This window comes from Maniola hyperantus, chromosome 3 (genome assembly GCF_902806685.2).
Source record: "Maniola hyperantus chromosome 3, iAphHyp1.2, whole genome shotgun sequence".
Classification (NCBI taxonomy): domain Eukaryota; kingdom Metazoa; phylum Arthropoda; class Insecta; order Lepidoptera; family Nymphalidae; genus Maniola; species Maniola hyperantus.
Genome location: NC_048538.1, coordinates 12519061 through 12545274, shown reverse-complemented (window position 1 = coordinate 12545274; position 26214 = coordinate 12519061). Strand labels below are relative to the sequence as shown.

Below are 26214 nucleotides of genomic sequence, written 5' to 3'. Positions count from 1 at the left end.
TCAAAAAAAAAACGAAAAACGTTGTTGGATTTTTCTGTCAAGGAATCTTATTTAACAGCCCGGAGTTGGATGGTTGGTTAGTTAGTTTTCTTTAATTTTGAATAGACACCTTCATCCCGGCAACCCTTGCACAAACTAATTCTACTATAGTTCTTTTACAGGACAAATCCAGGTAAATCCAAATAAATGGCAGCTCCACACCCTTCTACTGTGAATGAACTCTTAACAGATGGCGATGCCCTATAAATTGGTTAAATCAAGCGACCCGCAGAACGGAAGGTATCCGCCACCGATCGCACGTAGATACCTCCGGAACGGCTTTCACGACCGTAGCGATGGCTTAAGCAGAAATATTAACACAGGAAACAAAGCGATTCTGGTCCCTCGAACCGGACACAACGGCCATTACTTTCCACCATATCAAACATAATGTACGGTATAATGTAAAGAAATGTAAGCATTATAGCTTATAGTATTCTTATATCACTTTATATTGTGTAGAGTATACCTAAAAGATATTTCGTTTCATATTTGAACGGCTTGTTTGTATTTTACGTTAATTCCTGCAGATTTTTAAAAATGGAATTGTCTATATAGCTGTTTAGCTGTTCCATTTTTCATTGTATCGGTTATAGTAGGTAGTTGGAATAATAATTAAAATCTTACCTTGAAATCTATTCAACCAAAAATGGATTAGTCCAAAGACTCCATACCGTGGATACAATAGTTTTGATGTTCATCATCACAACCTATCGCCGGTTCACTACTGAGTACGGGTCTCCTTTTAGGATGAAATCAAGCCAGTCCTGTGGCCAAAATGCAGATTGGCAGACTTCACATACCGCCAACAACATTATGGAAAACTCTCAGGCATACAGGTTTCCTAACGATCCGGACCAAGTAACATTGAATTGCTTATAATATATTGCATGTAACTCCAAAACGTTAGAGGTGCGTGGCCGGGGATCAAACCCCGGACCTCCCTAATCTATGGTCCGAGCTATCACTGCTTGTTTAGTTGTTGGTAAGGAATTTACCATTCTCTTACTGAGAGGAGACTCGTGCTCTGTAGTGAGCCGGCTATGGGTTGATCATAATGATGATGATGATGAAGGAATTTACTGTACGTTAGTTCAATATAATTCGCAAAATTCAATGCTTTGAAGTAAATAGTAGGTAATACCTACCTGGCGATACTAAAGACGAGATGAAACGCCTGTGTAATGCTAAGATATCGTTCTAGATGTGGTAGAGATTATTGTACTATAACGATACATCAGGCCATTAGGTGCGGACTAGTGTAACGTAGATGAATGCAAGCCATTTGTATGAATATGGCGCAAGGTAAAAGCGATCGCAAGTCTGAGACAGAAAGCGCGGATAGGAACGTTTGAAAACTACGCGCGCTATCTCGCTAAGGCCTGTCGGTCTAGGCGCCCAATCAGTTTAGTCAATACACCATAGACGCAAAAGGCGGTTTCATTCGGTTAAATACTTCGTGCCCGCCCTCGCAACTGCGCTAGGCTGGCAATGTGGACGCACATTAATAATTGGGCCTACTTGTACTTACACCAGAACAAATCCACACAATGATAACTAGTTTTGAGAAGAGGCTGTTTTTGTCTAAATTATGTGTATAAAATTGTTCATTATTTTTAAAAACAACACAATATCGTACAAAAAATATTAACAATTATGAGAGTAGGTATTTCTTAAACTTATGAGAAGCTGTTTTGTCAGCGTATCTTCTTCCATATTTCCCTAGAACGGCGCGAGCAGCGGCAGATGAAATAGAATAAGTAATTTTAGAAGGTACATCTATTTTTTATCAGAGTTTATTTTATTTTACATGCATACGAAATTTATAGCTACAAGTAAATGAAATCTTACAAGTTTGGGTATAGTTTGCAAACTCCGCTTAAGCGTATGAATTAATACAGACTTAAATAACTTTTCTGAGTATTTATCTTAGCACTTTGTTTTATTTACTGCGTTTTCTGATAAAAGTCCAAGATGGACGCTCACTTATTCTGTGTTCATTGCTGTTTGGACTCTTTGTACCCATAGCTTTGGAAAAACCACTGACTATTTATTTTAATAGTAAAATATATAATATGTATAGAACAAATAGTATAGACTCTATACTATTATACTATAGAGAATTCTGTATAAACTTACATAGATATTTTTTTATTCATTGGCATGTTAGCGCTTGACGACGATATCACCTAAATTAAATAGTGCAGTATATGCCGTGTGGTGTAGGACAGTTTAACTCATAGGTAACTTACGCCTAAATGATTTCTGCGCGGTGTCATACCAAAAATATGCCTAAACGTTTGGCAGCAGTATTTTGCAGTTCTTCCCCTAACTTAAGCCTCCCACCAGACCAGATCTGAGTCAACAAAGAAATCCTAATTTCCCAAATTGACCCAGTAGGGTAACGAACTCGGAACCTCTCACATACAAAGCAACACCCCACATCATTGAACAAGGGAAATTGCCAAAATTTAATTTAAATACTGAAATAGACACGCCGCAGTAGGTACTTTGTAACGTAGTGGAATCTTCGCACACATCCCAGCTCCAAATTCCGGTGTTATTTGGTAAGGTACACATTTCCCAAAATTTCTCTGGAGATTTACCTAGTAGGTAGGTATTCACTTTGTTTGTTATTCGCTGTTTGTCTTTGTCAAAGTAACTACGTGATTAATTAAATAGAATTAAATTACTCACAATCACAATATAATCCAAACTTAATATTATAAGTGAGAAGCGTGTCTTTCTGTCTGCTAGCTTTTCACGGTTCATCCGTTCAACCAATTTTGACGAAAGTTACAGAGACAGTTTGCAATCTGGGGACGTGCACAGACTTTATTTTATTCCGGAAAAGCAAAGAGTTCCCCACGGTACATTAAAGACCCATCTGTTTAACCGATTTTCACATTTGGTACAGAGATGCTTACATCCTGGCAACGAACATAGGCTACGTTTTATCCCAAAAAATCGAAGAATACACAGGATTTTTAAAAACTTACATCCACGCGGACGAAATCACGGGCATAACTTACCATTCATCTATAGATATATCATCTATCCTGCTTTGCATAACTATTGATTATGCTAAGGTTATTTAATTGTGGTCAAAATATCCATCCAGAAAGTGTATGTGCAAATTGGGAAAAAACATCCCTTGTTCAATAAACTTACGGAATATAATCATTATTTAAATATTCATCTTCGGCCGACATACGCAAATAAAGCCTGGAAAAATAGACTAGACAATAATATATTTTTAATTATAGTTGTCGAGTCGAAATCGCCGCGACCGTTTCAACAGCCTGGCGGAAGGCGGGGTGAGCTCGCAGAAATTTGACCTTTGCTACTATTGATATAAGTGTTTTTATTGAATGTGCCGAGTCGGGGGTTGTCGGGCAGTGGGGCGACGGATCGATACTGGGTTACTGATATAAATAGGACAGAACTTAAGGCTGATTTTCCACCACAGATGTGCTCTGAAGCTATGCTGTGAGGAGGTCAAAGCTAAGCTACGAAACTGCGACCATTATAATAAAACGGGTTTACGGCATGTTTGTCTGATAGACTTGTTTCTATGAATTTTCATGAACCTTTTACGGGCGTACGAAAAATATGTTTGCTTACTCCAAGAAAAAAATACTGTTTATATTAGGATCTCTTGTGATTTCCATGGTTTTATTACATGTTGTTGTTTCTTACATATTAACTTATTTATTTTCGGAATAAATTGCTATGTTCTTCCTTATAAGACACAGTCTTGTCACAGTATAAAAAAACACAGTAGTCCGACGCTTTAATCTCGTGGTAAATGACACAATGATAGATCATTGATGAATTCCTGTTGTTTCTTCAGTTCATCTTAAGATATGTCTTAAACCACAGTCAATTAATTATTATTATGGTCCGGAATAACCCTATACGTAAACCTACCTAAAGTTAAGTCTTATATTAAAGACCTTGATATATCATCAAGGTCGATAGATTTAACTTACGATTAATCACGTGCCTAAAATAGGTAGGTATTTGCTACCAGCCTAATGGCTTAGTTATGTCCATGTATTGATTTTACCCATATACTTATCTACTTTACCTACATAAGCCGTCTTTGATCTCTACAAATACAATAGCTTGGAAGAATATACCTAAACTAAAAGGCTCCTTAAATAAAATACCACTTCGTTTTTAACCTCCCTGGCGCAGTGGTGAGCGCTGTGGTCTTATAACTGGGAGGTCCCAGGTTCGACTCCCTTCAGGGGCAGTTTCGGAATTTATAACTTCTAGAATTGTCACTGGTGTGGTCTGGTGGGGGAGTAGTTGGTGGGTAGTGTAGTTACCACCCTACACGCAAAACAGTGCCGCTAAGCGATTAAGCGTTCCAGTACGATACCGTGTAGAAACTAGAAAGCGATATGAGGTAGGTGTTTAATAAAACAGCCCTAAGTTAGCCCGCTATCGTCATTGTGAGCTTAAATAAATAAAAAGTAAATACCTACATAAATATTAGTAGATAAATAATATTAAGTACGAAATTAATTAGCAAAAAGCTGTTACATATAAAAACAAAACATAAAAATATATTGACGAATTGATAACCTCCTCCTTTTTGAGAATGGACGTCTAAAATATAGAAGGCAATTTTGTCTATTACGAAAATAACGAAACTACAGTATTCTGAAATAACAATAATAATTATAGCAAATCCGAATTCGCGATCATAATGTGGCATGTGGGTAATAAATAAAACTAGACTGCTAATATTTGCGTTCACACGTAATAACGCGACATCACGCAACCGCCACGAACTTACATACGATTTATAGTAAGTAGTACCATTTCTTTAGTAAGTAAAGTACGCTGCACAAAGTAATGTACATCGACCTTTAGAAGGAGATAGCAGATTTGTAGAGCGTTGTCTCTGTCGTTGAGACCGACAAAACGTCATATTATAGGTATAAATGTCAGAGACAACGCTCTACAAAGCCAAATGCCATTCTAAAGATCGATGTACATTACTTTCTGCCGCGTACTGTAGATAAGTGTATACTAGCATACGCCCGCGACCTCGTCCGCGTGGACTCCACAAATTTCAAACCCCCTGTTTTACTCCTTTAGGGATTGAATTTTCAAAGATCCTTTCTTAGCGGATGTCCACGTCATAATAGCTATCTGCATGTCAAATTTCAGCCAGATCCGTCCAGTGGTTTGAGCTGTGCGTTGATAGATCAGTCAATTAGCCAAGTAGTCTGTCAGCTTTTCCTTACCCGTGCGCGATAAGTTGAGACTCGCCTGGAATGCAACCCTCCGCCCGCTTGCCCTGTAACTTCCCCTCAAGCTCCCGTGTTGTACTGTAGACAACGCCATTTTTTTAACATCTTAGTCTCGTACTTGCTTACGTCACGCAACGACGACGCGCTCCGATTTTTGTCTACAGTACAACCACGCGTCCCAGAGGTCTGAACTTATTGCGCACGAGTAGTAGATACATATCTATCGGCAGAAGTTGCAATAACAAGTTAGAAAAATTATGAAAAGCTGGAATGCACGAAGGTTCCCTTTATAATGTTGACAAGAAATAAGGCCGGATTTTTGAAAATGGCCATAAAAAGGATTCATATTTTGGCCGAGCAAAGCCGCGGGCGGTCACCAGTTTTGAACTACACAAAACTTACCTTAAGAAGTTACACAATTTAATTTTATATTGCATAATTTCGGAGTGTACCTAACTAAATATTAGGTACCTACGTCGGTAACTCGCAAAGTTTGAAACTTTCCGAGGTAAAATCTAACTAAGATCGCAGCTTCTTCTCCCGTAACAAGCGATTTTAACAAAGTTAGGAACTTAGCAGAGCTTAGCAGAGGTTTTGAGGTCCACTTTATAACTGGACCCTCCTGTTAGACCCTTATCTAAATTCAAAACCCTTAGACAAGCTGGGTGATCCGTAATATTATAATGTTTCGTCTATTTTAGCCGGTGTAAGGGATTTTCCTTGTACCTAACTTAGAGCGTAGTACCTACGTACGTACTTTTTTCTCGTGAGGAAAATTCATCATGGATACCACTGGCCACGGGGGAGCACAGTGGTTATGTTGGACTCGTACCGACTAAAACCCTCACCCACACCGCACGACGCAGCACAAGGGACCGACAACACCTCGTTACTCCGCAACCCTAGAGATACCTGCATAATATTTCAACGAACGAGGCTTATTTTAGGCATAATAATTAGAATTCTATGTTCCTTTCTATCTAAAATTTACACCTGTAGACTGTAGGAAGTAACGTTTTAGCGGTATAAGAACGTTGCGGAACGATATAAGGCAAATAATTACGTTTGTAACCGATCGGTATTTGCCGCTTTTTGGGTTTAAAATGTTTTTAACCGGGTTTTTTTTGTATTAATACGATTATTATCTTTTTTGAACCAGCATTATATGAGCACAATATTATACTGGCGTACCGTGATTGAGCATGTTGCACGCATCTTGCAAGATATGACGTAGGTAGAGCACAGTTAATTTTTTAGTTTACATCTGAAACTTTATTCTTAAATCATTCAATTTTTTGTCAAGAAACTGGGTATTGGTCTGTAGTAATAAAATGATGTGATTTTTTGTATGGCGGTAGTTTATGGGGAAATTATCTTCAATAATGACTTCTAGCCCCATAAACTACCACTATACAAAAAATCACATAATTTTATTACTAGAGCCCAAGACCCTATTATCCCTATGATTCACAGAGTTCAGTCATTTAATTCATATTAAAGGTAAAGAGATACAGTAAAATACCGCAGTAAAAGGAGTAGATGCTTCGTATTCAGCGTTCAGACAGATTTAAAAGTTAACCTCAAAGTAATTCACAGTTGGCTTACACCGCAATGGCGTACCTGCTCCGTGAGATATAATCTTACAATTTGATATAATATTTGCAACAATAAGTTCTTTGTAGAGTGGAATTGAGCTCCTGATACCTGTAATCTTGAGTTTGTGACTTTAGCAATGAAATAACTTAAACTCTAATTTAAATCCAACCCTAGTTCACCATTTTCGAGCACGCTCGTATGTGTTAAAAGATGCGTTAGCCCCGCGCCGATATCTATGTAGTCTATGTCGCTATGCGTAATGTCATACACACAAGCGTATAGATTTGCATTCACTTTTTAAAATACAATTGTTGTATGAGCTTTGCCTCTCTGGACTTTTAAAATATCTGTGTTTAAACCCTCCAATAGATATCTAATAATATCTACCTACTTTATTATACCTACTCAATTAACATTCCCTCAGCCTTTTTTTAATATGAACAATAATAAAAACTGGTGAAGTGTGCATCAGAACACGCATTAGCATTGGTACTTAGTAGTCACGCAAAAACTGACGAAAATTATTTCTTGACAAAGATTGCCTGAGAAACTCTGTTGACAGTATTTTTTTAAAATATCTATTCAATGAGGTAAGTATCACTCAAGAAGGGAGGAAGGAAGGAAGGAAGGAAGGCCTATGTTCAATCCACAGGTTGATAATAATTTATGATGATGAATATTATGAAAACTTAAAAAGTAACTCAGATAACTCACGTATTGCATAAGCTCTTGATCGCGATTATAAAAGCAGTCACGTTGCAAAGAAATAGACTGGGGAGAAAACTGCGAAGTGCTCTTGTATTATCTCGAACAATAAATCTTCTTACGGCTTTCATAAGCGGGCTAGATTTTCGAAAATTTCTCGATAAAAATAATGTACTTATAGCCCTTAATTTTCACACTTTGCCAGTCAGTAAATATTAATTATTTATTGCTTACGTTGTTTTTATTGCTAACGCTCTATAGTTAGAGTGCGCAACATTTCAGGTTGGATTTTCAGGAAGATGCAATTTTTATAAGTAATCCTATTAGGGACCATTTTAATTCAAGCTCAAGTATTACAATTCTGTAAATGATGCGATCCGGTTCGAACGGTGGATTTTCAATTGTACACAGCTGGACATAAGTAGGTCTCTTGCAAGAGTTTCCTCACTCCACGGTCTGGTGCCGCGTCTAGCGGCTCCCTACCACTCTTTTGGTATCATTTGTCCGCCTTGTGGGCCCTTTTTTCGTAGGGAAATCCTCGTGGATACCACCGCACCTGGAAGTCACGGAATCTAGATATTTCAGACTTACCGATGTGTGACGGCAGGGCCAAGTTATAATGAACAGTCTGTAGTCAAAGTAAGTTTCACGTTAAAAACCGAGACCGTTTTCAAAAGAAGCCTCGTGAAGGCTAAAAGAGCAATAGTTTAACTAGTACCAATAAACGTTGAAATTAAATTTTGACATAAAATCCTATTTGAGCCAATTTGATTTGTAATTGTCTTACTTTCTTCGCTGAAAGGCTGGGCAAAGGTCATGAACGGATTATGGGCGCCGCCTGAAGCAACGTGGGAGATCGCGTCGTAGTATTACAATCTTGCCTATAAAATAACTACCTTATCCACTTCGTCCGCGTGGACTACACAAATTTCAACCCCCTATTTTACCCCCTTAGGAGTTGTATTTTCAAAAATCCTTTCTGAGCGGATGTCTACGTCATATAATAGCTGTCTCCATTTCAAATTTCTGCCAGATCCGTCCAGTAGCTTGAGATATGTGTTGATAGATCAGTCAGTCAGTCAGTCAGCTGTTCCTTTTCTATAGATAAGAAGATAATAATACTAATATTATAATTAATGCAAAAGCGTGTCTGTCTGTCAGACAGTTTTTCACGGCCCATCCGTTTATACGATTTTGATAAAATTTATACTGAGTTAATTTACCCCCGGAGATGGGCATGCTATTTTATCCCGGATCATCAAAGAGTCCCAAGGGGACTCCTAAAAGTCTGTTAACCGATTTTTACGGGTACAGAGATAGCTTGGATCCCGGAAACTGACATAAGCTACTTTTATCCCGGAAAATCACCAATTTTCCTACGTGTATTTAAAAAAACTTAATCCACGCGGGCAAACTCGCGGGTAGCATCTACTTGCTCTACAAAGATAGAATTGAAAGAGTTCCCACGGGTTTCTTAAAAAGCTGTCCGCGCGGACGAAGACGCGGGCATCATAGTTTGAAAATAAATTAACTACAAAACGTAAAAATACGCCTTCTGCTCATTCAAAGATCTATGTTGTAGCCTGATCTATAATAACGTCTGAGGAAGGCCGAAGATAATTCGGTACGGAAATAAAATTAGCCAGCCCGAAGTGTGAATAGACAGATTGGGAGCAACGCCCGGCATCAAAACAAAACTTTTATATTTAGTACTTAGCAGCGCCAGAATTAACGTTTCTTTAAAATCCTGTAGAAATCCTTTGTTTTCCCTAGATAAATATGTTATGCCCATCTCTGAGATACTAGCTATCTCTGTGGCAAACGTTGAAATCAATCGAATTCTCAGCTGAAGTGTAAAGAGAATGACATAGTCAACATATCATCAGCTCAATACTGAGTATGGGTCTCCTTTCAGAATGAAAAAAGTTTAGCCATAGTCCATCACACTGGCCGAGTGCGGATTGACAGACTTTACTTACCTTTGATAATATTATGGAATAGGTACTCTCAGGCACATAGGTTTCCTCACGATGTTTTCCTTCGCCGTTAAAGCAAGTGATGTTAAATTGCTTAAAACGCACATAGCTCTGAAAAGTAACATGTGCCCCGGATCGAACCCTGGACCCCCGATAAGGAGGCTGACGCCGACGTCTTAGCCACGCTCTCACCGCTTTTTAACGTATACCTACTTAAACTACCATCAAAACGTATACTTATCTACTTGTAAAATAATTGAAACGGTCACTTAACTTAAAATACCTAAGTAAGTTATACCTAATCCGATTCTCTTACAAAGACATAACAAGCCGTTAAGGAACAAGTCCTTAATAGCACAAGTACCGATAATCGAGAATCGACACTTTGATCGATAGCTCTCTATCACTGGTTCTCGGCCTCGTGGCGTCAGATCGAGATAAACCATACCTGCGTCTCAGCTCCTTTGTGATTAATCTTGCTTTAAACATAGGCATAAACTATGAACACATTTAGGGCATGGAGATTATTTTTTTAAACAAATTATAAATATCTAGCTAATGCTCGCGACATCGTCCGCGTGGACTACACAAATTTGAAACCCTTGTTTCACCCCTTTAGGGGTTGAATTTTCAAAAATCCTTTCTTAGCGGATGCCTACGTCATAATAGCTATCTGCATGCCAAATTTCAGCCCGATCCGTCCAGTAGTTTGAGCTGTGCGTTGATAGATCAGTCAGTCAGTCAGTCAGTCAGTCACCTTCTCCTTTTATATAATATAGATTACCACAGGAAAAAATGTTAGAAAGCAAAAAAGGCATTTTAGTACATTTATTTCTTTATTTACATGGAGCTGTTTTCAGATGTACCTACACAAATGGGTTCTTTTCAGAAAAGAAGCTCAACGTAGGTACCTATGCACAAATTTTTGGGTTTGATCGATTCACTCAAGTTGCTACGAGATTAGATTTGGATAAGGGATAAGTAGGTAGGTATGTCTAAATTTTACCGGATTTAATCTGCATACTGGTTTATCGTTCTTAAAAAATGAAACTAAGACGCGAGGCACACCGGCAACACCGGGGTGCAGCACCCCTGCAATTTTAAACTAAGACTTATTTACCTAGCTTTACCATAAAAGCGGCGGTGCACATATTCCATGTTTTGTTTTCAGTAGCTAGTATTTTAGTAGAACCTATAGCTACACAAAAATTCAACGTTATGTAAAACAAACGTTATGTAAAATAGGTTCATCAAGGTGAATACAGGTATGTAGTTTCAAATCAACTACACTCTGTCTATTTACGCTCGTCCTAAGTAGGTATAAATAGACACTAAATAATACATAACAAATTGGCAGTAGCGCTGTTCTCAGAAACAGATCGATTTAATTAGTAAAATCGATTCCTTTAGACAAAGAAAAAGCCTTTTCCTATTTCTGAATAGATAGCCTTAGCCTACTATGTAAATGACGGGTAATCGGTATGTCATCAAACAATCGATAGAATCTGCTTATTTATCATCGGATCGGTTCTAATTAAAGGCTCGAACGTTCTACAATCTATATAATCCATTCTGCCATCCTTTAAATAAAAGCCGTTAAGTGCAAAAACTATTTTTTGAGTTATTGCCAAGAAACGTGGAAATTTTTCTATTCTATTCTAATAAAGAATGCTACGTAGAACCAAACTAAAAGCTACTTAACTAAAAATCTTGGTCTAAGAATGAGAATTAATATGTATTATGAATTTTTTTTTTGAAATTTCCCCCGTTTTTTGGCGATAACTCAAAAAATATTTCTGCGGCCAGCGTTTTGGCGTGGTTGTGGTAATGGTAACGGCTTACTCACATTAAGATTTTAGGTGCTTACTGAATTATAATGAATCACGGGTAAACAAATCCGGAGTATTAATAATTAGGTATTATGGGTCCTAAAACCGTCCTACATTCTTCGTTCTTGAATAAATCACAGTGGATATTAAGTTTTATACTTAATCGATTTAGTACCAATCCCGTCGGTTCTACACTTTTTGATCTAGGTACTAGTATAAAATAACCGTTTACCTTGGCAATAGAATGTATCATAGTCACCAAGGTTTACGAATTTGATATTTAGAGCAACACAAGTTTGCTATCTGTACCTACACAGTTTCCATGTAACAACATCGTTATCAGCGAGATAAAAACATCGATCTTCAGATAATATGTGATTTTGTAAGACGCATGATCATTTTATTAAAAATTGTCTGTAACATCGCACAGCTGTTGAGCAGGGCCTTTTCATAACTAGGTATTTTAACTGATTGCCCCTTCTAGCTTTGTTTCTTATATCTTAGCTTGTCTTAAAATAAAGTGAAATCTCAGTTTATTCCCCTACTTATTTTATTTTTTGTTTTCCTTATTTAATTCCTCTGTTTGTCTTGATAGGTTGTTTCTTTTCCCATTTCTTGGAAACCACTCTTCCACAAATTTCACTCCACACCTCATGCGTAGCATCTTGAATTTCTCCAGACATAATCATTGTTAAAAAATATAGGTATAATTGCCAAAAAATTTCGCTTTCTTGTCGGTATATTTGTTTTTTTGACTGTTCGATACAAATGTTGCAATCGATTTTATTTTCATTAATCTCCAGTCTCCACAACAGGGAACCTACTTAAATCGCGGAAAACCCATCGCACATCTGTTGAGAAGTTTCTTTTCTTAATTAGGTTTTGGTAAGGATCTATGGATCCTGTCCATCTACTCCTTTAGTGGCTTTGTTTTGGAAAATATACTTATACATATTATTATCATTAGTTAATTAAAGTTTTCTTTTGTCCACAGTAACACCAAAGATGCATATTGAAGTACAAGTGGCGCTAAACTTCGTCATATCGTATCTATATAACAAGCTGCCAAGGCGGCGGGTGAACATCTTCGGGGAAGAACTGGAGAAGGCGTTAAAGGACAAGTTCCGGGGTCACTGGTACCCCGACCGGCCGTGCCGGGGGTCGGCGTTCAGGTGTCTCAAGACGGGCGGACCTTTAGACCCGGTTCTGGAACGCGCGGCGCGGGAATCTGGTGTACCTGTACGAGATGTCCTTGAGCACCTTCCACGGGATCTCGCTGTGTGGGTTGATCCAGGTAATTATTTAATGATGTTTATAGATAGTTCAATCCATGATGACGCGCCCTACTCTTTGTCCTAATCGTTTAACTGTTAGAGTAAGTTCTATCATAATCCTCCAATCAGCAATGTGGGCACACACACACACACAGACGAAGATAAATTGGGTAAAAATTACTCCCCGCATCCCGTAGTTTCCCCGCACGTTGGTAAAATTGTGGGGCGCGTCTTCGTGGATTGAACTATCTATATCTGGTTTGATTTCTCAATGCGAAGCGTTACGTCTGTATACGTAGAACAATTTTTGATTGATGCTACGATATCTAGCCTATCTATTAGTAGATAAGAAAAAATTCATCGTAGCTTTTAACCATTTTCATTATGATACAGTATCATGAATTGGCAAAGTGCTCGTGGACGCACGCCTAAATAGCTGGTAGGCAGTGGCGTGCATAGGGTTTAAAGCCAGGGTAAGCAGTAGTTAGGTAAGCAAGTCAAAGAATAATGAGCATTGAGCAATTTCAACCGAGTTAACTATTTCTTGGGTAAGCAGCGCTTTTATGCCTCTATGAGTTGCACGCCACTGCTGGTAGGTACTACCTACCAGCTATTTAAGCGCTAGGTGCATAGTACCTACAATTTGTAATACAGAATGCTATGTTGCTCTGCTCATTATACTACCAAGTAGCTCTATGGTAAGACTAAGCGCGATTTAAGGTTCGTACGCACCTGAGCGGCGCGGCGCGGCGCTTCAGTCCGACTGCAGAACGCTTCACCTCAGGCCGCTCGACGGTGCCTACCGCACTACAACTTCAGTACGCGGCACCTCGCGTCACTTGCGCGTCACTTTTATACCCGTTCGCGTACGAGCAACAACGTCGCAAGATGAGCGACAGTGAAGAGGATTTAATTATTATTTCATTGTTGTGTGCAGAAGAAGAACGAATTATGGAAGAGAAAAAAAAGAAGAAGAAATGGATTGCTGACATACCAAAGTCACGCTATCAAGAAGGCGAATATCACATTTTGTTTCCTCGCCTTCTTAATGACTCTGTACGATTTCACATTTACTTCAGAATGTCGAAGACAAAATTCTTTAAGCTATTGCACTGGATAAAACCATATATAAAGCAACAGGATACACGTTTTAGAAAATCAATCAGTGCAGAAGAAAGACTCATGGTTACAGTTAGGTAAGTACCATTTATTTTTAATTTAAATTTCGAACACAACAAAAACAACAAAAACTTATTTTACTAAAACGTTATAATTCAATTAAAATAAAATACAAACATAGAATAGGAAACATAAAATATAAACATAGAATAGGGAAAATGCGTGTGGTTTTCCACTTGATTTTTCCCCTGAATCTTTATTGTCTTGACATTATACCTACCACAACCACTGTTTTTTTATCTCCTTAGGTAGTTCTTTTTTATTTAATTACTTAATTATTAATTACTGTCTGGTGGGAGGCTTCGGCAGTGGCTAGTTACCATCTCACCAGCAAAGCCGTGCCGCCAAGCGGTTTAGCGTTTCGGTACGACGCCGTAAAGATACCTATGGGGAATGGATTTAGTAAAAACTGCCATACTCCTTCCAGGCTACCCACTTCCGTCTTAGACTGCATCATCACTGACCACCAGGTGAGATTGCAGTCAAAGGCTAACTTGTATGTGAATAAAAAATCGGCCAAGTACGAGTCAGACTCGTGCACCGAAGGTTCTGTACTCGGGTATTTTTTTCGATATTTTGCACGATAAATCAAAAACTATTAGGTATAAAAATAAATAAAAATCTGTTCTAGAATATACAGGTAAAGTCCTTCCATATGATACCCCACTTGGTATACCTAGTTCTTACTTTAAAAATTAAAATACTAGTTATTTGTTCATCAACACATTGTAATTTTTTAGTGTGATGTAACCACAAATCCACTGTTTTCGGATTTATTGCTTTAGTTGTGCTACCTAGTTTCCAAATTTCATGGTTCTAGGTCAACGGGAAGTACCCTTTAGGTTTTCTTGACAGACACGACAGACAGACGGACAGACAGACATACAGACAGACACTGAAGTGAGGGTATAAGGGTTCCTTTTTTCTTTTGAAGTATAGAACCATAAAAATAAAATTAAAAGTTTAAAATAAGCGAGCAAAATTTAAATTTGCGAATTAAATAAGTACTTGATGAAATTATTAAAAGTATTTAATTCAGAGCAAAATTACCCTGTAAATTATTTAATTTAGATGGTACGGAACCCTTCGTGTGCGAGCTCGACTCGCACTTGACTGATTTTATATTACCTTTTGACCTCATTGAAAAATAATCTTTAACGAATTTGCATTAAACTCGTTTTTACATTGATTCTGATTTAATTCTTTGGCAATAGCATTTGTTAGAATTTTCTACCTGGTTTCTTTGTTGTGTAATTTTTTCTTGATTTTATGATTTTTTTGTAAATTTTTTGAACCAATGGATAGCTAACGAAACGTAGATGTTTTTAAAACAATCCGCAGGATAAGTGCCATAGTAATTTTTACAGAAAATTTGCAAGTTATTCAAAGAATTAAATTTAAAAATCGAAAACTTGTACAGTTTTTGGGCTGTAATTTTAAAATGGTTGAAAAGTATATCAGTTACGACGTTTTATCATGGAATGCTTTTCGATTGTAATCACTTATCCCGTCGATTGACACATGTTTTATCACTGGCCACTGAAACAAAGTTTTTTCAAAATGGTTGACTTGTAGGTTGTTTTAAGTTACAACAATGTAAAAGGTGAATTAAAAATAGTAAAAAAAAAATACAGGCATACTTCCTATTACAAATTATCATATATCACCAAAGTACCATCTGGAGTAATAGAATATTGTTTAGAATTTGTAGGACGCGATGTTTCAGCAAGATCCACGTTGGATCTTGCTGAAACATCGCATTCAGTCTTTATTGAATTGGAAGGAGGTGGATTCTCTGACTGAGTCTGAGCTAGAACATCAGTATATTCTAACTCAGACTCAGAACTCAAAAATCTGGTTCTTGCTTGTGTAGGTGTAGGAGTTGGAGACTCAGACTCAGTGCTAAGGTACTGGTTTTCTGGTCTAGGTATATTATATTGAAGATCCTGCTGAATGAGCTGAATTCGACCTTCAGCAGCATTAACACTCTGCTGAAGATCAAATTCAGCTTGCGAAACAGCTAAATATAACTGATTTTTAATCTTTAGTTGAATATCCGGAGGGAAAGTTATAACTGTATTGGCCATTGCTGCGAAAAAAGAATGTATGGGGTTATTGTTAGTGTTTGGTGACTGATTTTCCCGGCTATCTATATATTTTTGCAACAGTGTTGCGACCTCAGATTTTCGCGGTATAACTCTTTTGGTTTTTCTTCTTCTCATGTCAGCAAACATGGTTGATGCAGTCAATGGTGGAGTGGAACTTATAGTAAATACGTCATTGTCCACATTTGATGCATCTTCGACGGTTTCCAAGTTGCTGATGACCTTTCTTTCGGAAAAGAAAGGTCGCAGAAAAGCCATCTGTTCTTCAAACCGCCACCTTTTCAACGACGACACTCCATCTCCACTTTTAGTCTTCTGTCTCTTGAGACTTCTGTTGTAGCTATCTCGCAACGACTTCCATCTTTCTTTACAAATTTTAGCTGAAAATAATCATTTAAAGAAATTAGTATTTTTTCAAAATATTAAAGTGTATTCTATAAAATATTTTCTATTTAAATCAAACAAATTATTTATACCCTAATTTTAAGAAATATTAAATTTTTAAGTAGTCTCGTAGTAGTATAAATAAATAAAATAAGTAATGCTTTTTTTCAGATTTTTGGCGACTGGAGATTCCTTCAAAACAATAGGAGAAAGTTTTCGCCTCGGTTACTCAACTGTTCAAGAAATCATCCATACTACTTGCGCAGTTATTTGGGAAGTGTTATCAAAATTAGTTATGCCTGAGCCAAATGAAGAAATGTGGAAAAAAATTGCCGAAGATTTTCATAACAAATGGAACTATCCTAATTGTTTAGGAGCACTGGATGGAAAGCATATAAAAATACAAGCTCCTGGCAAAAGTGGGTCACTTTACTATAATTATAAAAAGTTTTTTTCAATCGTGTTGATGGCTTTAGTGGACGCAAATTATAAATTTTTAATTGTAAATGTGGGTGATCTTGGAAAAAACAGTGACGGTGGTATACTTTCCCGATCTGAACTAGGCAAAAAACTAGAACGTAAGAGCTTAAATGTACCTTCTCCAAAACCATTGTCAGTAATAAGCAATCCAATGCCCTATGTCATAGTAGGTGATGAAGCTTTCCCTTTGAAAACGTACCTCATGAGACCCTATCCTGGCACATCGCAATTGGATGATGAATCAAAAAAGATTTATAATTACCGTCACAGCCGTGCACGTCGTGTTTCAGAAAATGCATTTGGAATATTATGCCAAAAATTTAGAATTTTCTATCGCACGATATCCCTTTGTCCGAGAAATGTAGATAACATAGTTCTGGCAACTTGTTGTCTTCACAATTATTTGAGAGATGATACAGTTACCTTTTTGAATGAACAACAATCTACCGAAGAAAATATACCATCAGAAGCAGTTTGGGAAAATTTACCACAGATAGGTGGCAATTTCATACATAATGCCTTCGAGATTCGCGAAAAATTTAAAGATTATTTTACTTCTAATGAAGGGTCAGTGCCATGGCAAAGAGATAGAATCAGAAGAGGATGTCGGCGAGAAGTAGAATAAAAATAAGTTATATGATTACTGATTCGAATAAAAACAAAATTTCCAAGACATTGTTTCACTTACCTGATACACCCATTTCTATTGCAATTTCCGCCCATATATTGCTTTTCCTTAATTGGTTCATGTAGTGCTCATGTTGGAGATCGTACAGCTCTTGGTAAGCACTAACTAAATTAATTAGTTTCTCTTCATCAAACTCCATTTTCTAGTTAGCCCAGGAGTTTTTGCAAAATTTGAATGAAAAACGTAGTTGTATAATCTATAAATAAATATAATAAATAACGTAATTTTGATTTTTGGCACACATAATCCTAATACTCTTAAACATTTCTTCTCAAAAGTTCCCACCTCTAAGATTTTGGCTTCCCTCACTTCACCCCTCAAATGTCTCCCTGGTTTAGCGTAATTTCCGCAAAATACATCACAAAAAAAGTGTTTTGAACAAATAATTAGTATTTTCAACTTCTAAAGTAAGATTACTATACCAAGTGGGGTATCATATGAAAGGGCTTTATCTGTATAATCGTCTTTGATTTATCGTCCAAAATGTTGAAATAATAAGACTAGTACGGAACCCCCGGTGCGCGAGTCTGACTCACACTTGACCGGTTTTTTCCTTTTGTGGCACGGAACCTTAAAAAGAAAAATGGCGGACTACTAGGAGGGCCAGGCTCCATACTAAAATATTCAACCCCCTTTGGGATGGAGATAGATTATAATCGTAAAGCTGTGATTATACCCTGGATTAGCACATAAGCTACTTTTATCCCGGAAAATCGAAAAGTTCTCACGGGATTTAAAAAGAAACCTATGATATCCACGCGAACGAAGTCGCGGGCACCAGCTAGTCCCTAATAGTTTTTGTGGAAATTACATTAGAAACAATAGGTATACCACACAGGTCGGTAATAGAATCCTACAAGAGACCTATGTCCAGCAGTGGACATATCTATCGGTTGATGATGATGATGATGATGATGATAGATTTTATGGAAATTTTAAAAAATTATTTATGCATATCCTTACTTATATTATCAACGCAAAAGTGTATTTGTCTGTCTATCTACTAGCTTTTCACGGCTCAACAGCTTAACCGAATTTGATGAAATTTGGTACAAAGTTGACTTACATCCCGGGGAAGTACAGGCTACTTTTTATCCTGGAAAATGAAAGAGTTTCCACAGGATTGTTAAAGGCCCATTCACATGAAAGCAAATAAATAAATCTTATCTTATCTTATCTACATGAAGTTTGGACCAGAGGTAGCTTGCATTCCGGGAATTGACAGAGGTAGGCAACTCTTTATCCCGGAAAATCAAAGAGTTCACACGGGTGCAACTAGATGATGCCTGCGACTTCGTCCGCGTGGATTTAGATTTTTCTATAGGTGAGCACATTTCCGGGAATTACCTACTCGTACCTATATACCTGAGATAGATTATACCCTGTAGGATAAAAGTAGCCTATTTGTACCTACACATAGGCTAGTTCTATCCCGAAAATCAAAAAGTTCCCACGGGATTTTTAAAAAACCTATATCTACGCGAACGAAGTTGCGGGCATCAGCTAGTCCCTTAGGTTTTGTGGAAATTACATTAGAAAAAGCATTTTCGCAAAATGTCTTTGTTTTATGTGCAATAGAATATATAAAATAGGCAGGTAAACACAGGTACATATTATATCTAAATACCTATATAAAAGAAAAAGGTGACTGACTGACTGATCTATCAACGCACAGCTCAAACTACTGGACGGATCGGGCTGAAATTTGGCATGCTGGCTAGCTAACTAGCTATTATGACGTAGACATCCGCTAAAAAGGGATTTATGAAAATTCAACCCCTAAGGGGGTAAAATAGGGGTTCGAAATTTGTGTAGTCCACGCGGACGACGTCGGCGGCATAAGCTAGTATAATATAAACACAAGTACAACAATAGGTAGGCATATTTCCGAAACTATTAATTCTACCTAGATGAAGTAGGTAGGTATAATGTGTACATAATATATTATAGTTATTTAATCAGGATTATTTTTACCATTGATGTTTTCTCATAACGCTCGGAGAGACATTTATTCATTTAGACACTGGGAAGGGGGGAAGCCGACATCCTAGGGGTTGGGACTTTTGAGGATATACCTACTTCTAAGAGCATGAGGAACACGTCATGTGCCAAAAACTAAACCTGCGTTATTTATTTTGAGGTCTATCTTGCCGATTCTTGCCTGCACTTTAAATACTTACCTAACAAGATGCGCGTGTATCTTATTCGAGCGACGTACGCATACTGAAGCGCCGCGCCGCGCCGCTGGGTATGTCGCACTAGCGTCACTGCACTGCGCGTCGCTTCGCTGCGCTTCAAAATATTCTCTCCCGCCGTGCCGCGCGGCAACGCGCGGTGAAGCGCCGCGCCGCGCCGCTCTAGTGCGATATGCGCCATACAAAATGATAGAAATGATATTTTGAAGCTCTGTGCCGCGACGTGAAGCTCACTGAAGCGCCGCGCCGCGCCGCTCAGATGCGTACGAACCTTTAGAATCGCGCAGTAGCGCTTCTCCTACGCGCGTTCCACAGTTATTAATGAACGCGTTATATAACTTGCCGTCCCGTGTTCTGTCTGCCTAAGCCTTTAGCACCTACCAAATACCATGCATTGTTATAGTAAAGAAAGAAAGAAAGAAAGAAAACTAGTTTATTTATCGTATGCCTAAGGTAGGTACAAACAAACTTAAAATGAATGGTTAGTAGGTAGTAGTTAGTAGATAATAAGAAGTATTTAATACCCAACTAATTACCTATAGCATTCCAAACCAATAGTGGATTCATTCGGATATATTTAAAAATTCTATTAGAATAAAAAATAGATGCTAAGTAATTTCAGCTTTCTAGCGTCATCCAGACCGAAGCTATGATAATTCGAAAATACGACGAAACGCTTCGAGAAAGGGGACAGGTAGTGCCCCGTCCTTTAGTTTGGCTCGTCTTGGCGGAGGCACTACCGTGCCTCCTGATTCTATGCTATGTTATTATAGTTAGGTATGGTATAAACTTTATGACCGGTGATTGAACACGGCTTCAACCGGTCGGTTTCCAGTTCAGTCCTTGTCGCTGACATTGTCTAAATTAGCTTCTTCCGATCAAACCAGCAATCACTCGCTAAACACACATGACACAGCGATTTTACAATATTGTGTGACCTTTAGTTATTTCTGACAGCATTATATAAACCTAGGAAAAAGAAAAATACCTATAGGAATTTTTCAATAGAACATAATATTACCTAGGTCTCTGCAGTATTCGCTTTAGATTTAGGTTATTAGTTATAAGTAGAGGTCCTGAAGCCAATTACAAAAAAATGTATTTGAAAAGACTGTGATATTTGATTGCTTAAACCTCCGAAGTTTCCCAGTACGCGGAAGAAAATATTGTACATTGTACATCGCCCTTCAGAAAGAGATAGCGGTTTTGTAGAGCGTTGTCTCTGTCGTTGAGACCGACAAAATGTCACATAGGTATGAGTGTTCAAAGGTCTAAAGGTTCTAAAGGTCGATCTACTACCGCTTCTTGCCGGCTATTTTACCTACGAGGCTACAACGCCACTTAATAAGTTTACATTATCAACAGATTATAAGGCCATACCAATAAATTATGACCAGTACCTACCCTAAGTATTTTAATGTCTATAGGAAATTATATTAAATTATCCTACGCGCTATGTGTGGTCGGCACAACATGTCTTCTTCTTCTTCCACTCTCTTCTGTCATCCGTCAACGCATTATCCACCCCCTTTTACACGCCTATCCTCTTTCACGCAATCTATCCACCTTTTCTTTGGTCTTGCTTTCCTTTTTCTTTCTTCTTTAGAGTCTACCAAATACTATAAGACATTTTCTTGAGACTCAAATTCATGCGTATAATTTGTTTTTTGCAGGAGAAGTGTCATACCGCATCGGAGAGAAGGGCGCAGTGAAGGTTCTTTTCAGCAGCGACGAACGCGCTGCGGACGAAAGGACCGACCGAGAGGTAATGTACGCCTTTCGATTCATTCGGCGAACGTCATCATGATTAATCCATCGTCGAGCCACTCCTGAGCCCAGGTCTCCTCTTGGAATGAGAAGGATTTGGAATGAGAAGGATTTAGGGCATAGACCGCCACGCTGACCAAGTACAGGTTGGCCGGCTTATGGAGAACGGTCAAGCATGCAAGTTTCCTCGCGATGTTATTCTCCACCATTATAAAGAAAGTGATATTATTAATTGCTTAAAACGCACATAGGGTACCTATGTGCGTTTTAATTCCGAAAAGTAAGAGGCGAGTGCCCAGGATCGAACCTCCTACTTCCACTTACATATTTTACACTCGTTATTTTAGCTTTATTTTTATTGAGGAATGTAGATTGTACTCCCTATTAGGGTAGTGAGAAATGTAGCGGATTTCAGTGCGACATTATTCTCCTCGGCGTTTGGGCCGCGTAGATAATGGCACTCCTAACATTATCATATCATGTGACACATTCGAATTAAAGCCTCTGGCCATGGTCAATCAGGGCTTTGTAATCCCATAGATTTATCATAGACCTACTGTAATCCAATAAGGTAAGTAGCAGATAGGTAGGTAAAGTAGGCACTTAACTAGGTAGCGTATCAAATTACTTATCTGAATTTTAGCTTATCTCAATTTCGCGGTAGGTACTTACTTATCGTCAGGTTTTGCTTATTGAACGTTTTTTACCAGTACATATTTCGATAATTGAATAAGTATAAATCCTTTTCTAGACGATTCATACGGCTTTTAGGGCTAATAGCCAAAGCCAGAAAGTCAGCAAAGTTCATTATTTGTCGGCAGGTGACCCGCGCCTTCAACCCGGAGGCGCAGTGCTTCCGGCCTGTGGAGCCGGCGGCCGCGCCGTCGCCGCCCGCGCCCGCCGCCTTCTCGCCCGGCCCGCCGTTCCGCGCGCAGCCGCTCACCTTCACCACGGCCACGTTCGCGCAGACCAAGTTCGGCAGCACCAAGCTCAAGACGAGCAGCAAGCGCGCCAACCGCATGTCGCCCACCGAGTTCAGCAACTACATCAAGCAGCGCGCCGTGCAGCAGCAGCTGGCGGCGCGCGCGCTGTCGCCGGCCACGGACCCCGCCGCCTACTTCCTGGCGCGGCGCGAGGCGCCCGGCGCGCCGCCCGCGCACCTGCTGCTCGCCAACTGAGCCGCGCCCGCCCGCGCGGTCCGCTCATAGAGTCTTTACTTTTTTACGAGAGACGCGCGCCGCGATTTATTTTTTTATTTTCCGCGGGGGCGTCCCGCGCCGCCCGCCGCTTGTGATATCCGTACGATTTTCCATAACTTTTTGTATTCTCGTTCGTTACGTCGATGTGTAAATTTATCGATAGGAGCGATAATCGGCCGAGCGACTCGCCGGCGATTTATTTTCGTACTATTTAAAGCCGAGTCGAGTTTTAGATGTCTTCGTTCGATATCGATATAATATTCGTAGTTTAAGGGAGCGAAGGGCCGAGAGGCCGCGTGCGCTTACGACGACGTACCTTCTAGAGCGAGCCTGTATACATACGTCCTCCGATCTAAATAAATACTAATATTTAAATATGTATACATTATAATATATATTCGTACGCAAATTGTCTAATTTTTCACGTGGATACGAAAGGCCAATAGAGAAATTATACGTATTTTTAATATTGAAAATGAAATTCATACTATCTAAGTAAATAGCGTACTGGTATGTATTATACGCGAGTAATAAATGTTTGCATATCCGGTCGGACGCGGTCGGACGGCGCGGCGGCCGCCCGAAGGCGTCGGAGATCTCACCTAGTGTAATCTTCACTTGTACGATTGTACCCTTATAATAATTATGATATACATAAAATATTATAGGATTAGCTACGTTTCAATCTAACAGTATTTTTTTAAGAAGATATTAGTCCTCGTGTACATTTGCCTGCCGACCGCGCCGCGGCGGCTGGCCTTAGTCTGTATGGTATATTTATATAATATTGTTATAAAAGACATGGATATGGATAAATGATAGAAAAAATATTTCTCAATTCATAATCTAACGGGTGCATGCAAATTCATGGAAAATAAAGTTCTATGTGTTATTTATCTTTTTTATATTTCACTCGGCGATTGAGTTCAGTGTTTCAATCGAGGTCGATGTTAGCGATAGGTAACTGTGCTTAGGTACGCGATATGCGCTATGCGGGTAGTCAGCTTGTCGTTGGTTGCGACGCTGCCGTCGGTTGTTCCAGTGACGTCACACGTCATTCGCCAATGTGGATCCACACTGAGTGCACGTCTAGGCAAAATTACATACATTTGATACGTTTATAAAACTGTAAAATTCGCTTCAAAATTATTAGAATATAAATATTGAATTAAGTTGGAGGCACACCGTATGGATTCACGTTAAAGATTAGATGCACAACAATGACAAGTTGTATACGGAGATGTGCAACTATTTTTTTACTATTTTTATATTTTGATTTAGATTAAGTCTAGTTGTATGATTTCAGTACCTTTAATGATATGTACTTTATTAATGTCCTATTCTTATTAAATTACGTAACGTAATTATAGGAACTCGATTGAAAAACTGGCCAACACGCTACAGTATTTTGTAGATAAAATCTATAATGTAAGTTTAATATAATACAACTAGTGTAATGAGATTTTTTTATTAATAAAGATACTTTTTATTTTTCTTTCTTTTGTAAGATATATTCGATGGAAGTGTTAAAGATAGTAATATATTTGCATAATAATATAGTTAAAGCGGTTCTCCTGTCCGCTAAAATAATTAGTCAATAATAATTTTTCATATTGTTGTACGACTTTTTAAGTTTATATTAAAATGTTTTGTGCAATCTACACGAGCGTTTATATTAACTCATCTATCTACCTTACTTCCCCACAAGGTATTGACCAGAATCACAAAACAGCCAAAATTAGGACGATAAACTGATGGCCATGATTTCGTCCGCGTGGTCTTAGGTTTTATAAAAAAACTCAATGAGATCTCTTTGATTTTCCGAGCTAAAAAGTACCCTATATCCATCTCCGGGATGTAAGCTATCTTTATAAGCTATATGTTAGCTAATTTTAGTAGATACCTATAAACATTTTAAAACAAAAATAGTGTTCTGGATATCAAGTTGTAATAAAACTGAGCCAAGTTGCAGCCCGCAATAATTGTTCTCCTATAGTATGTATGGTTCGGAAATATTTGGAATGATGTCTGGGTCATCTCCGTTTGGTCAGAACGACCAGACAGGGGTACGGGCCTCGAGGCTTTGCCTCCTTCGCTGTGCCCAGGTGTTTTGCTTCAAGCCTTCTCGGCTAGGGCCTGCCATCTTGGCTTGGGCCCTGGTGGTTGGATGTATCAGTCTTATTTCACCGCGCAGCGGGTGGATCACCCACTTTGACGCTGCGCGGTGATGAATATTCGGAATTTCCCGTGCTGTAATAGTACCTAAACTAACTAGTAGTAGCTGTAGTAAGTAAAATAGTAGTACTAACATAAAGGTCGTTAGTGTGACTCCTCACCGTGTCGCTGTAAAGAACGACGGCAGAGTCAAAGAGCATTCTAGGTGCACCGAATAATATTATTTTTTTTATTTATTTTTTATTTTGTTTATTTGAAAGTAATCAACAGCGCAAATACATAATTATTATTTAAATTTAAATCTAGGTATAACAGAAGGCCAAAAGAGATTACTTAAAATTATAATTAAACTATTTTAACAGAATAGAGTTAGAATAAATGTAGGTATATACAATAATAAAATAAAATTACAACAGTGTGTGTATGATTGTATGTGTGTGTGTATGCGTGTGTGAGTGTGTGCTTATGAGTATGTGTGAGCGTGTGTGCATGTGTGTGTGTGTGTAAATGGGAGTGTATGATTGCATGCATATTTAGATGTTAGCTACTTTTTTTTTTGTTTTATGATGATAGTTTCTTAATTCCTTTTTAAATTTATTGTTTGATAGGTAAAATAAGTCAAACTCAGCGAACTGATTGTTATAAGTACGTACCAAGCGTGGAATTATAGAATTTCGCGCATAATTTGAGTTAGATTTGGGAACATTTAGAAGGCGCGTGTGACGCGTTCTTAAAGGTTGAGCATTAAATGAAAAGGCTGAGAGTAAGCTAGGACAATCGATTGAGCCGGTTAAAATTGCTTGCAGTAACAACATATCACATTGTTCCCTTCTATGTTCCAGTGAGCCGATACCGTAGTGAGTACACGCTTCCTCATAACTATTAAATTTTTTAAAGTCTTTAAAAGCTAAGTATTTAAGAAACTGCCTCTGTATGGTTTCAAGCCTATGGGCATATATTATGTATTGAGGCGACCAGATATTACACGCATATTCTAGAATACTCCGGACATACGCGAAGTAAAGTGTTTTTATGCATTCCACATTACTAAAAGAACGGGTTACCCGTTTGATGAAACCCAATTGTTTGTAAGCTCTATTTACTACCATATCAATATGGACATCCATTGAAAGTTTAGTGTCAACTTGGATACCCAGATCTCTAACGGTAGTCACTCTGGGTAAGTTTGTGCCATTGATTATGTAGTCAAATTCAATTATATTTATTTTACGAGTCAAAGTTATATGGTGGCACTTTTTAACATTAACTGAGATCCTGTTCCTTGCGTAGTATTCTGTCAAGGCATTGAGGTCTTTTTGTAATTTATAACAATCTTCAATGGAACGTATTTTGGCG

General features: G+C 38.3%; 2 protein-coding genes across 4 annotated transcripts in view; one reads left to right on the top strand and one right to left on the bottom strand.

The window, feature by feature from the left end:
• Window positions 1-24344, top strand: part of Tob (Transducer of ERBB2) — a 63417-nt gene extending 39073 nt beyond the window's left edge. The window contains exons 2-4 of the mRNA XM_034984286.2: window positions 12407-12706; window positions 21391-21482; window positions 22306-24344. Of these exons, the coding sequence (XP_034840177.1) occupies window positions 12418-12706; window positions 21391-21482; window positions 22306-22662 (738 nt within the window). The 5' untranslated portion in view covers window positions 12407-12417 and the 3' untranslated portion in view covers window positions 22663-24344. The remainder of the gene's footprint in view (window positions 1-12406; window positions 12707-21390; window positions 21483-22305) is intronic.
• LOC138404701 (uncharacterized) lies at window positions 14683-19979 on the bottom strand. 3 transcript variants are annotated; one of them, XM_069509357.1, is made up of 3 exons: window positions 19703-19979; window positions 17523-17718; window positions 14683-16350 (listed from the first exon to the last, which is right to left on the bottom strand). In XM_069509357.1, exons 2-3 carry the CDS (start codon window positions 17659-17661, stop codon window positions 15512-15514), a joined length of 978 nt encoding a protein of 325 aa, XP_069365458.1. In that variant the 5' UTR covers window positions 17662-17718; window positions 19703-19979; the 3' UTR covers window positions 14683-15511. The 3 variants fall into 3 exon arrangements, with proteins under 3 accessions (XP_069365458.1, XP_069365457.1, XP_069365460.1); XM_069509356.1 differs by lacking the exon at window positions 17523-17718; XM_069509359.1 differs by lacking the exon at window positions 19703-19979 and having other exon boundaries at window positions 17523-17871.
• Window positions 24345-26214: the final 1870 nt, after the last annotated feature.

Excerpts from the sequence above, each read along its gene's own strand:
- LOC138404701 (XM_069509356.1), bottom strand. The coding sequence starts at position 19,898 with ATGGCGCATATCGCACTAGAGCGGCGCGGCGCGGCGCTTCACCGCGCG. Across the intron at positions 16,351-19,702 it reads ATACACGCGCATCTTGTTAG|CTAAAATTTGTAAAGAAAGA; the intron begins GTAAGTATTTAA and ends GATTATTTTCAG.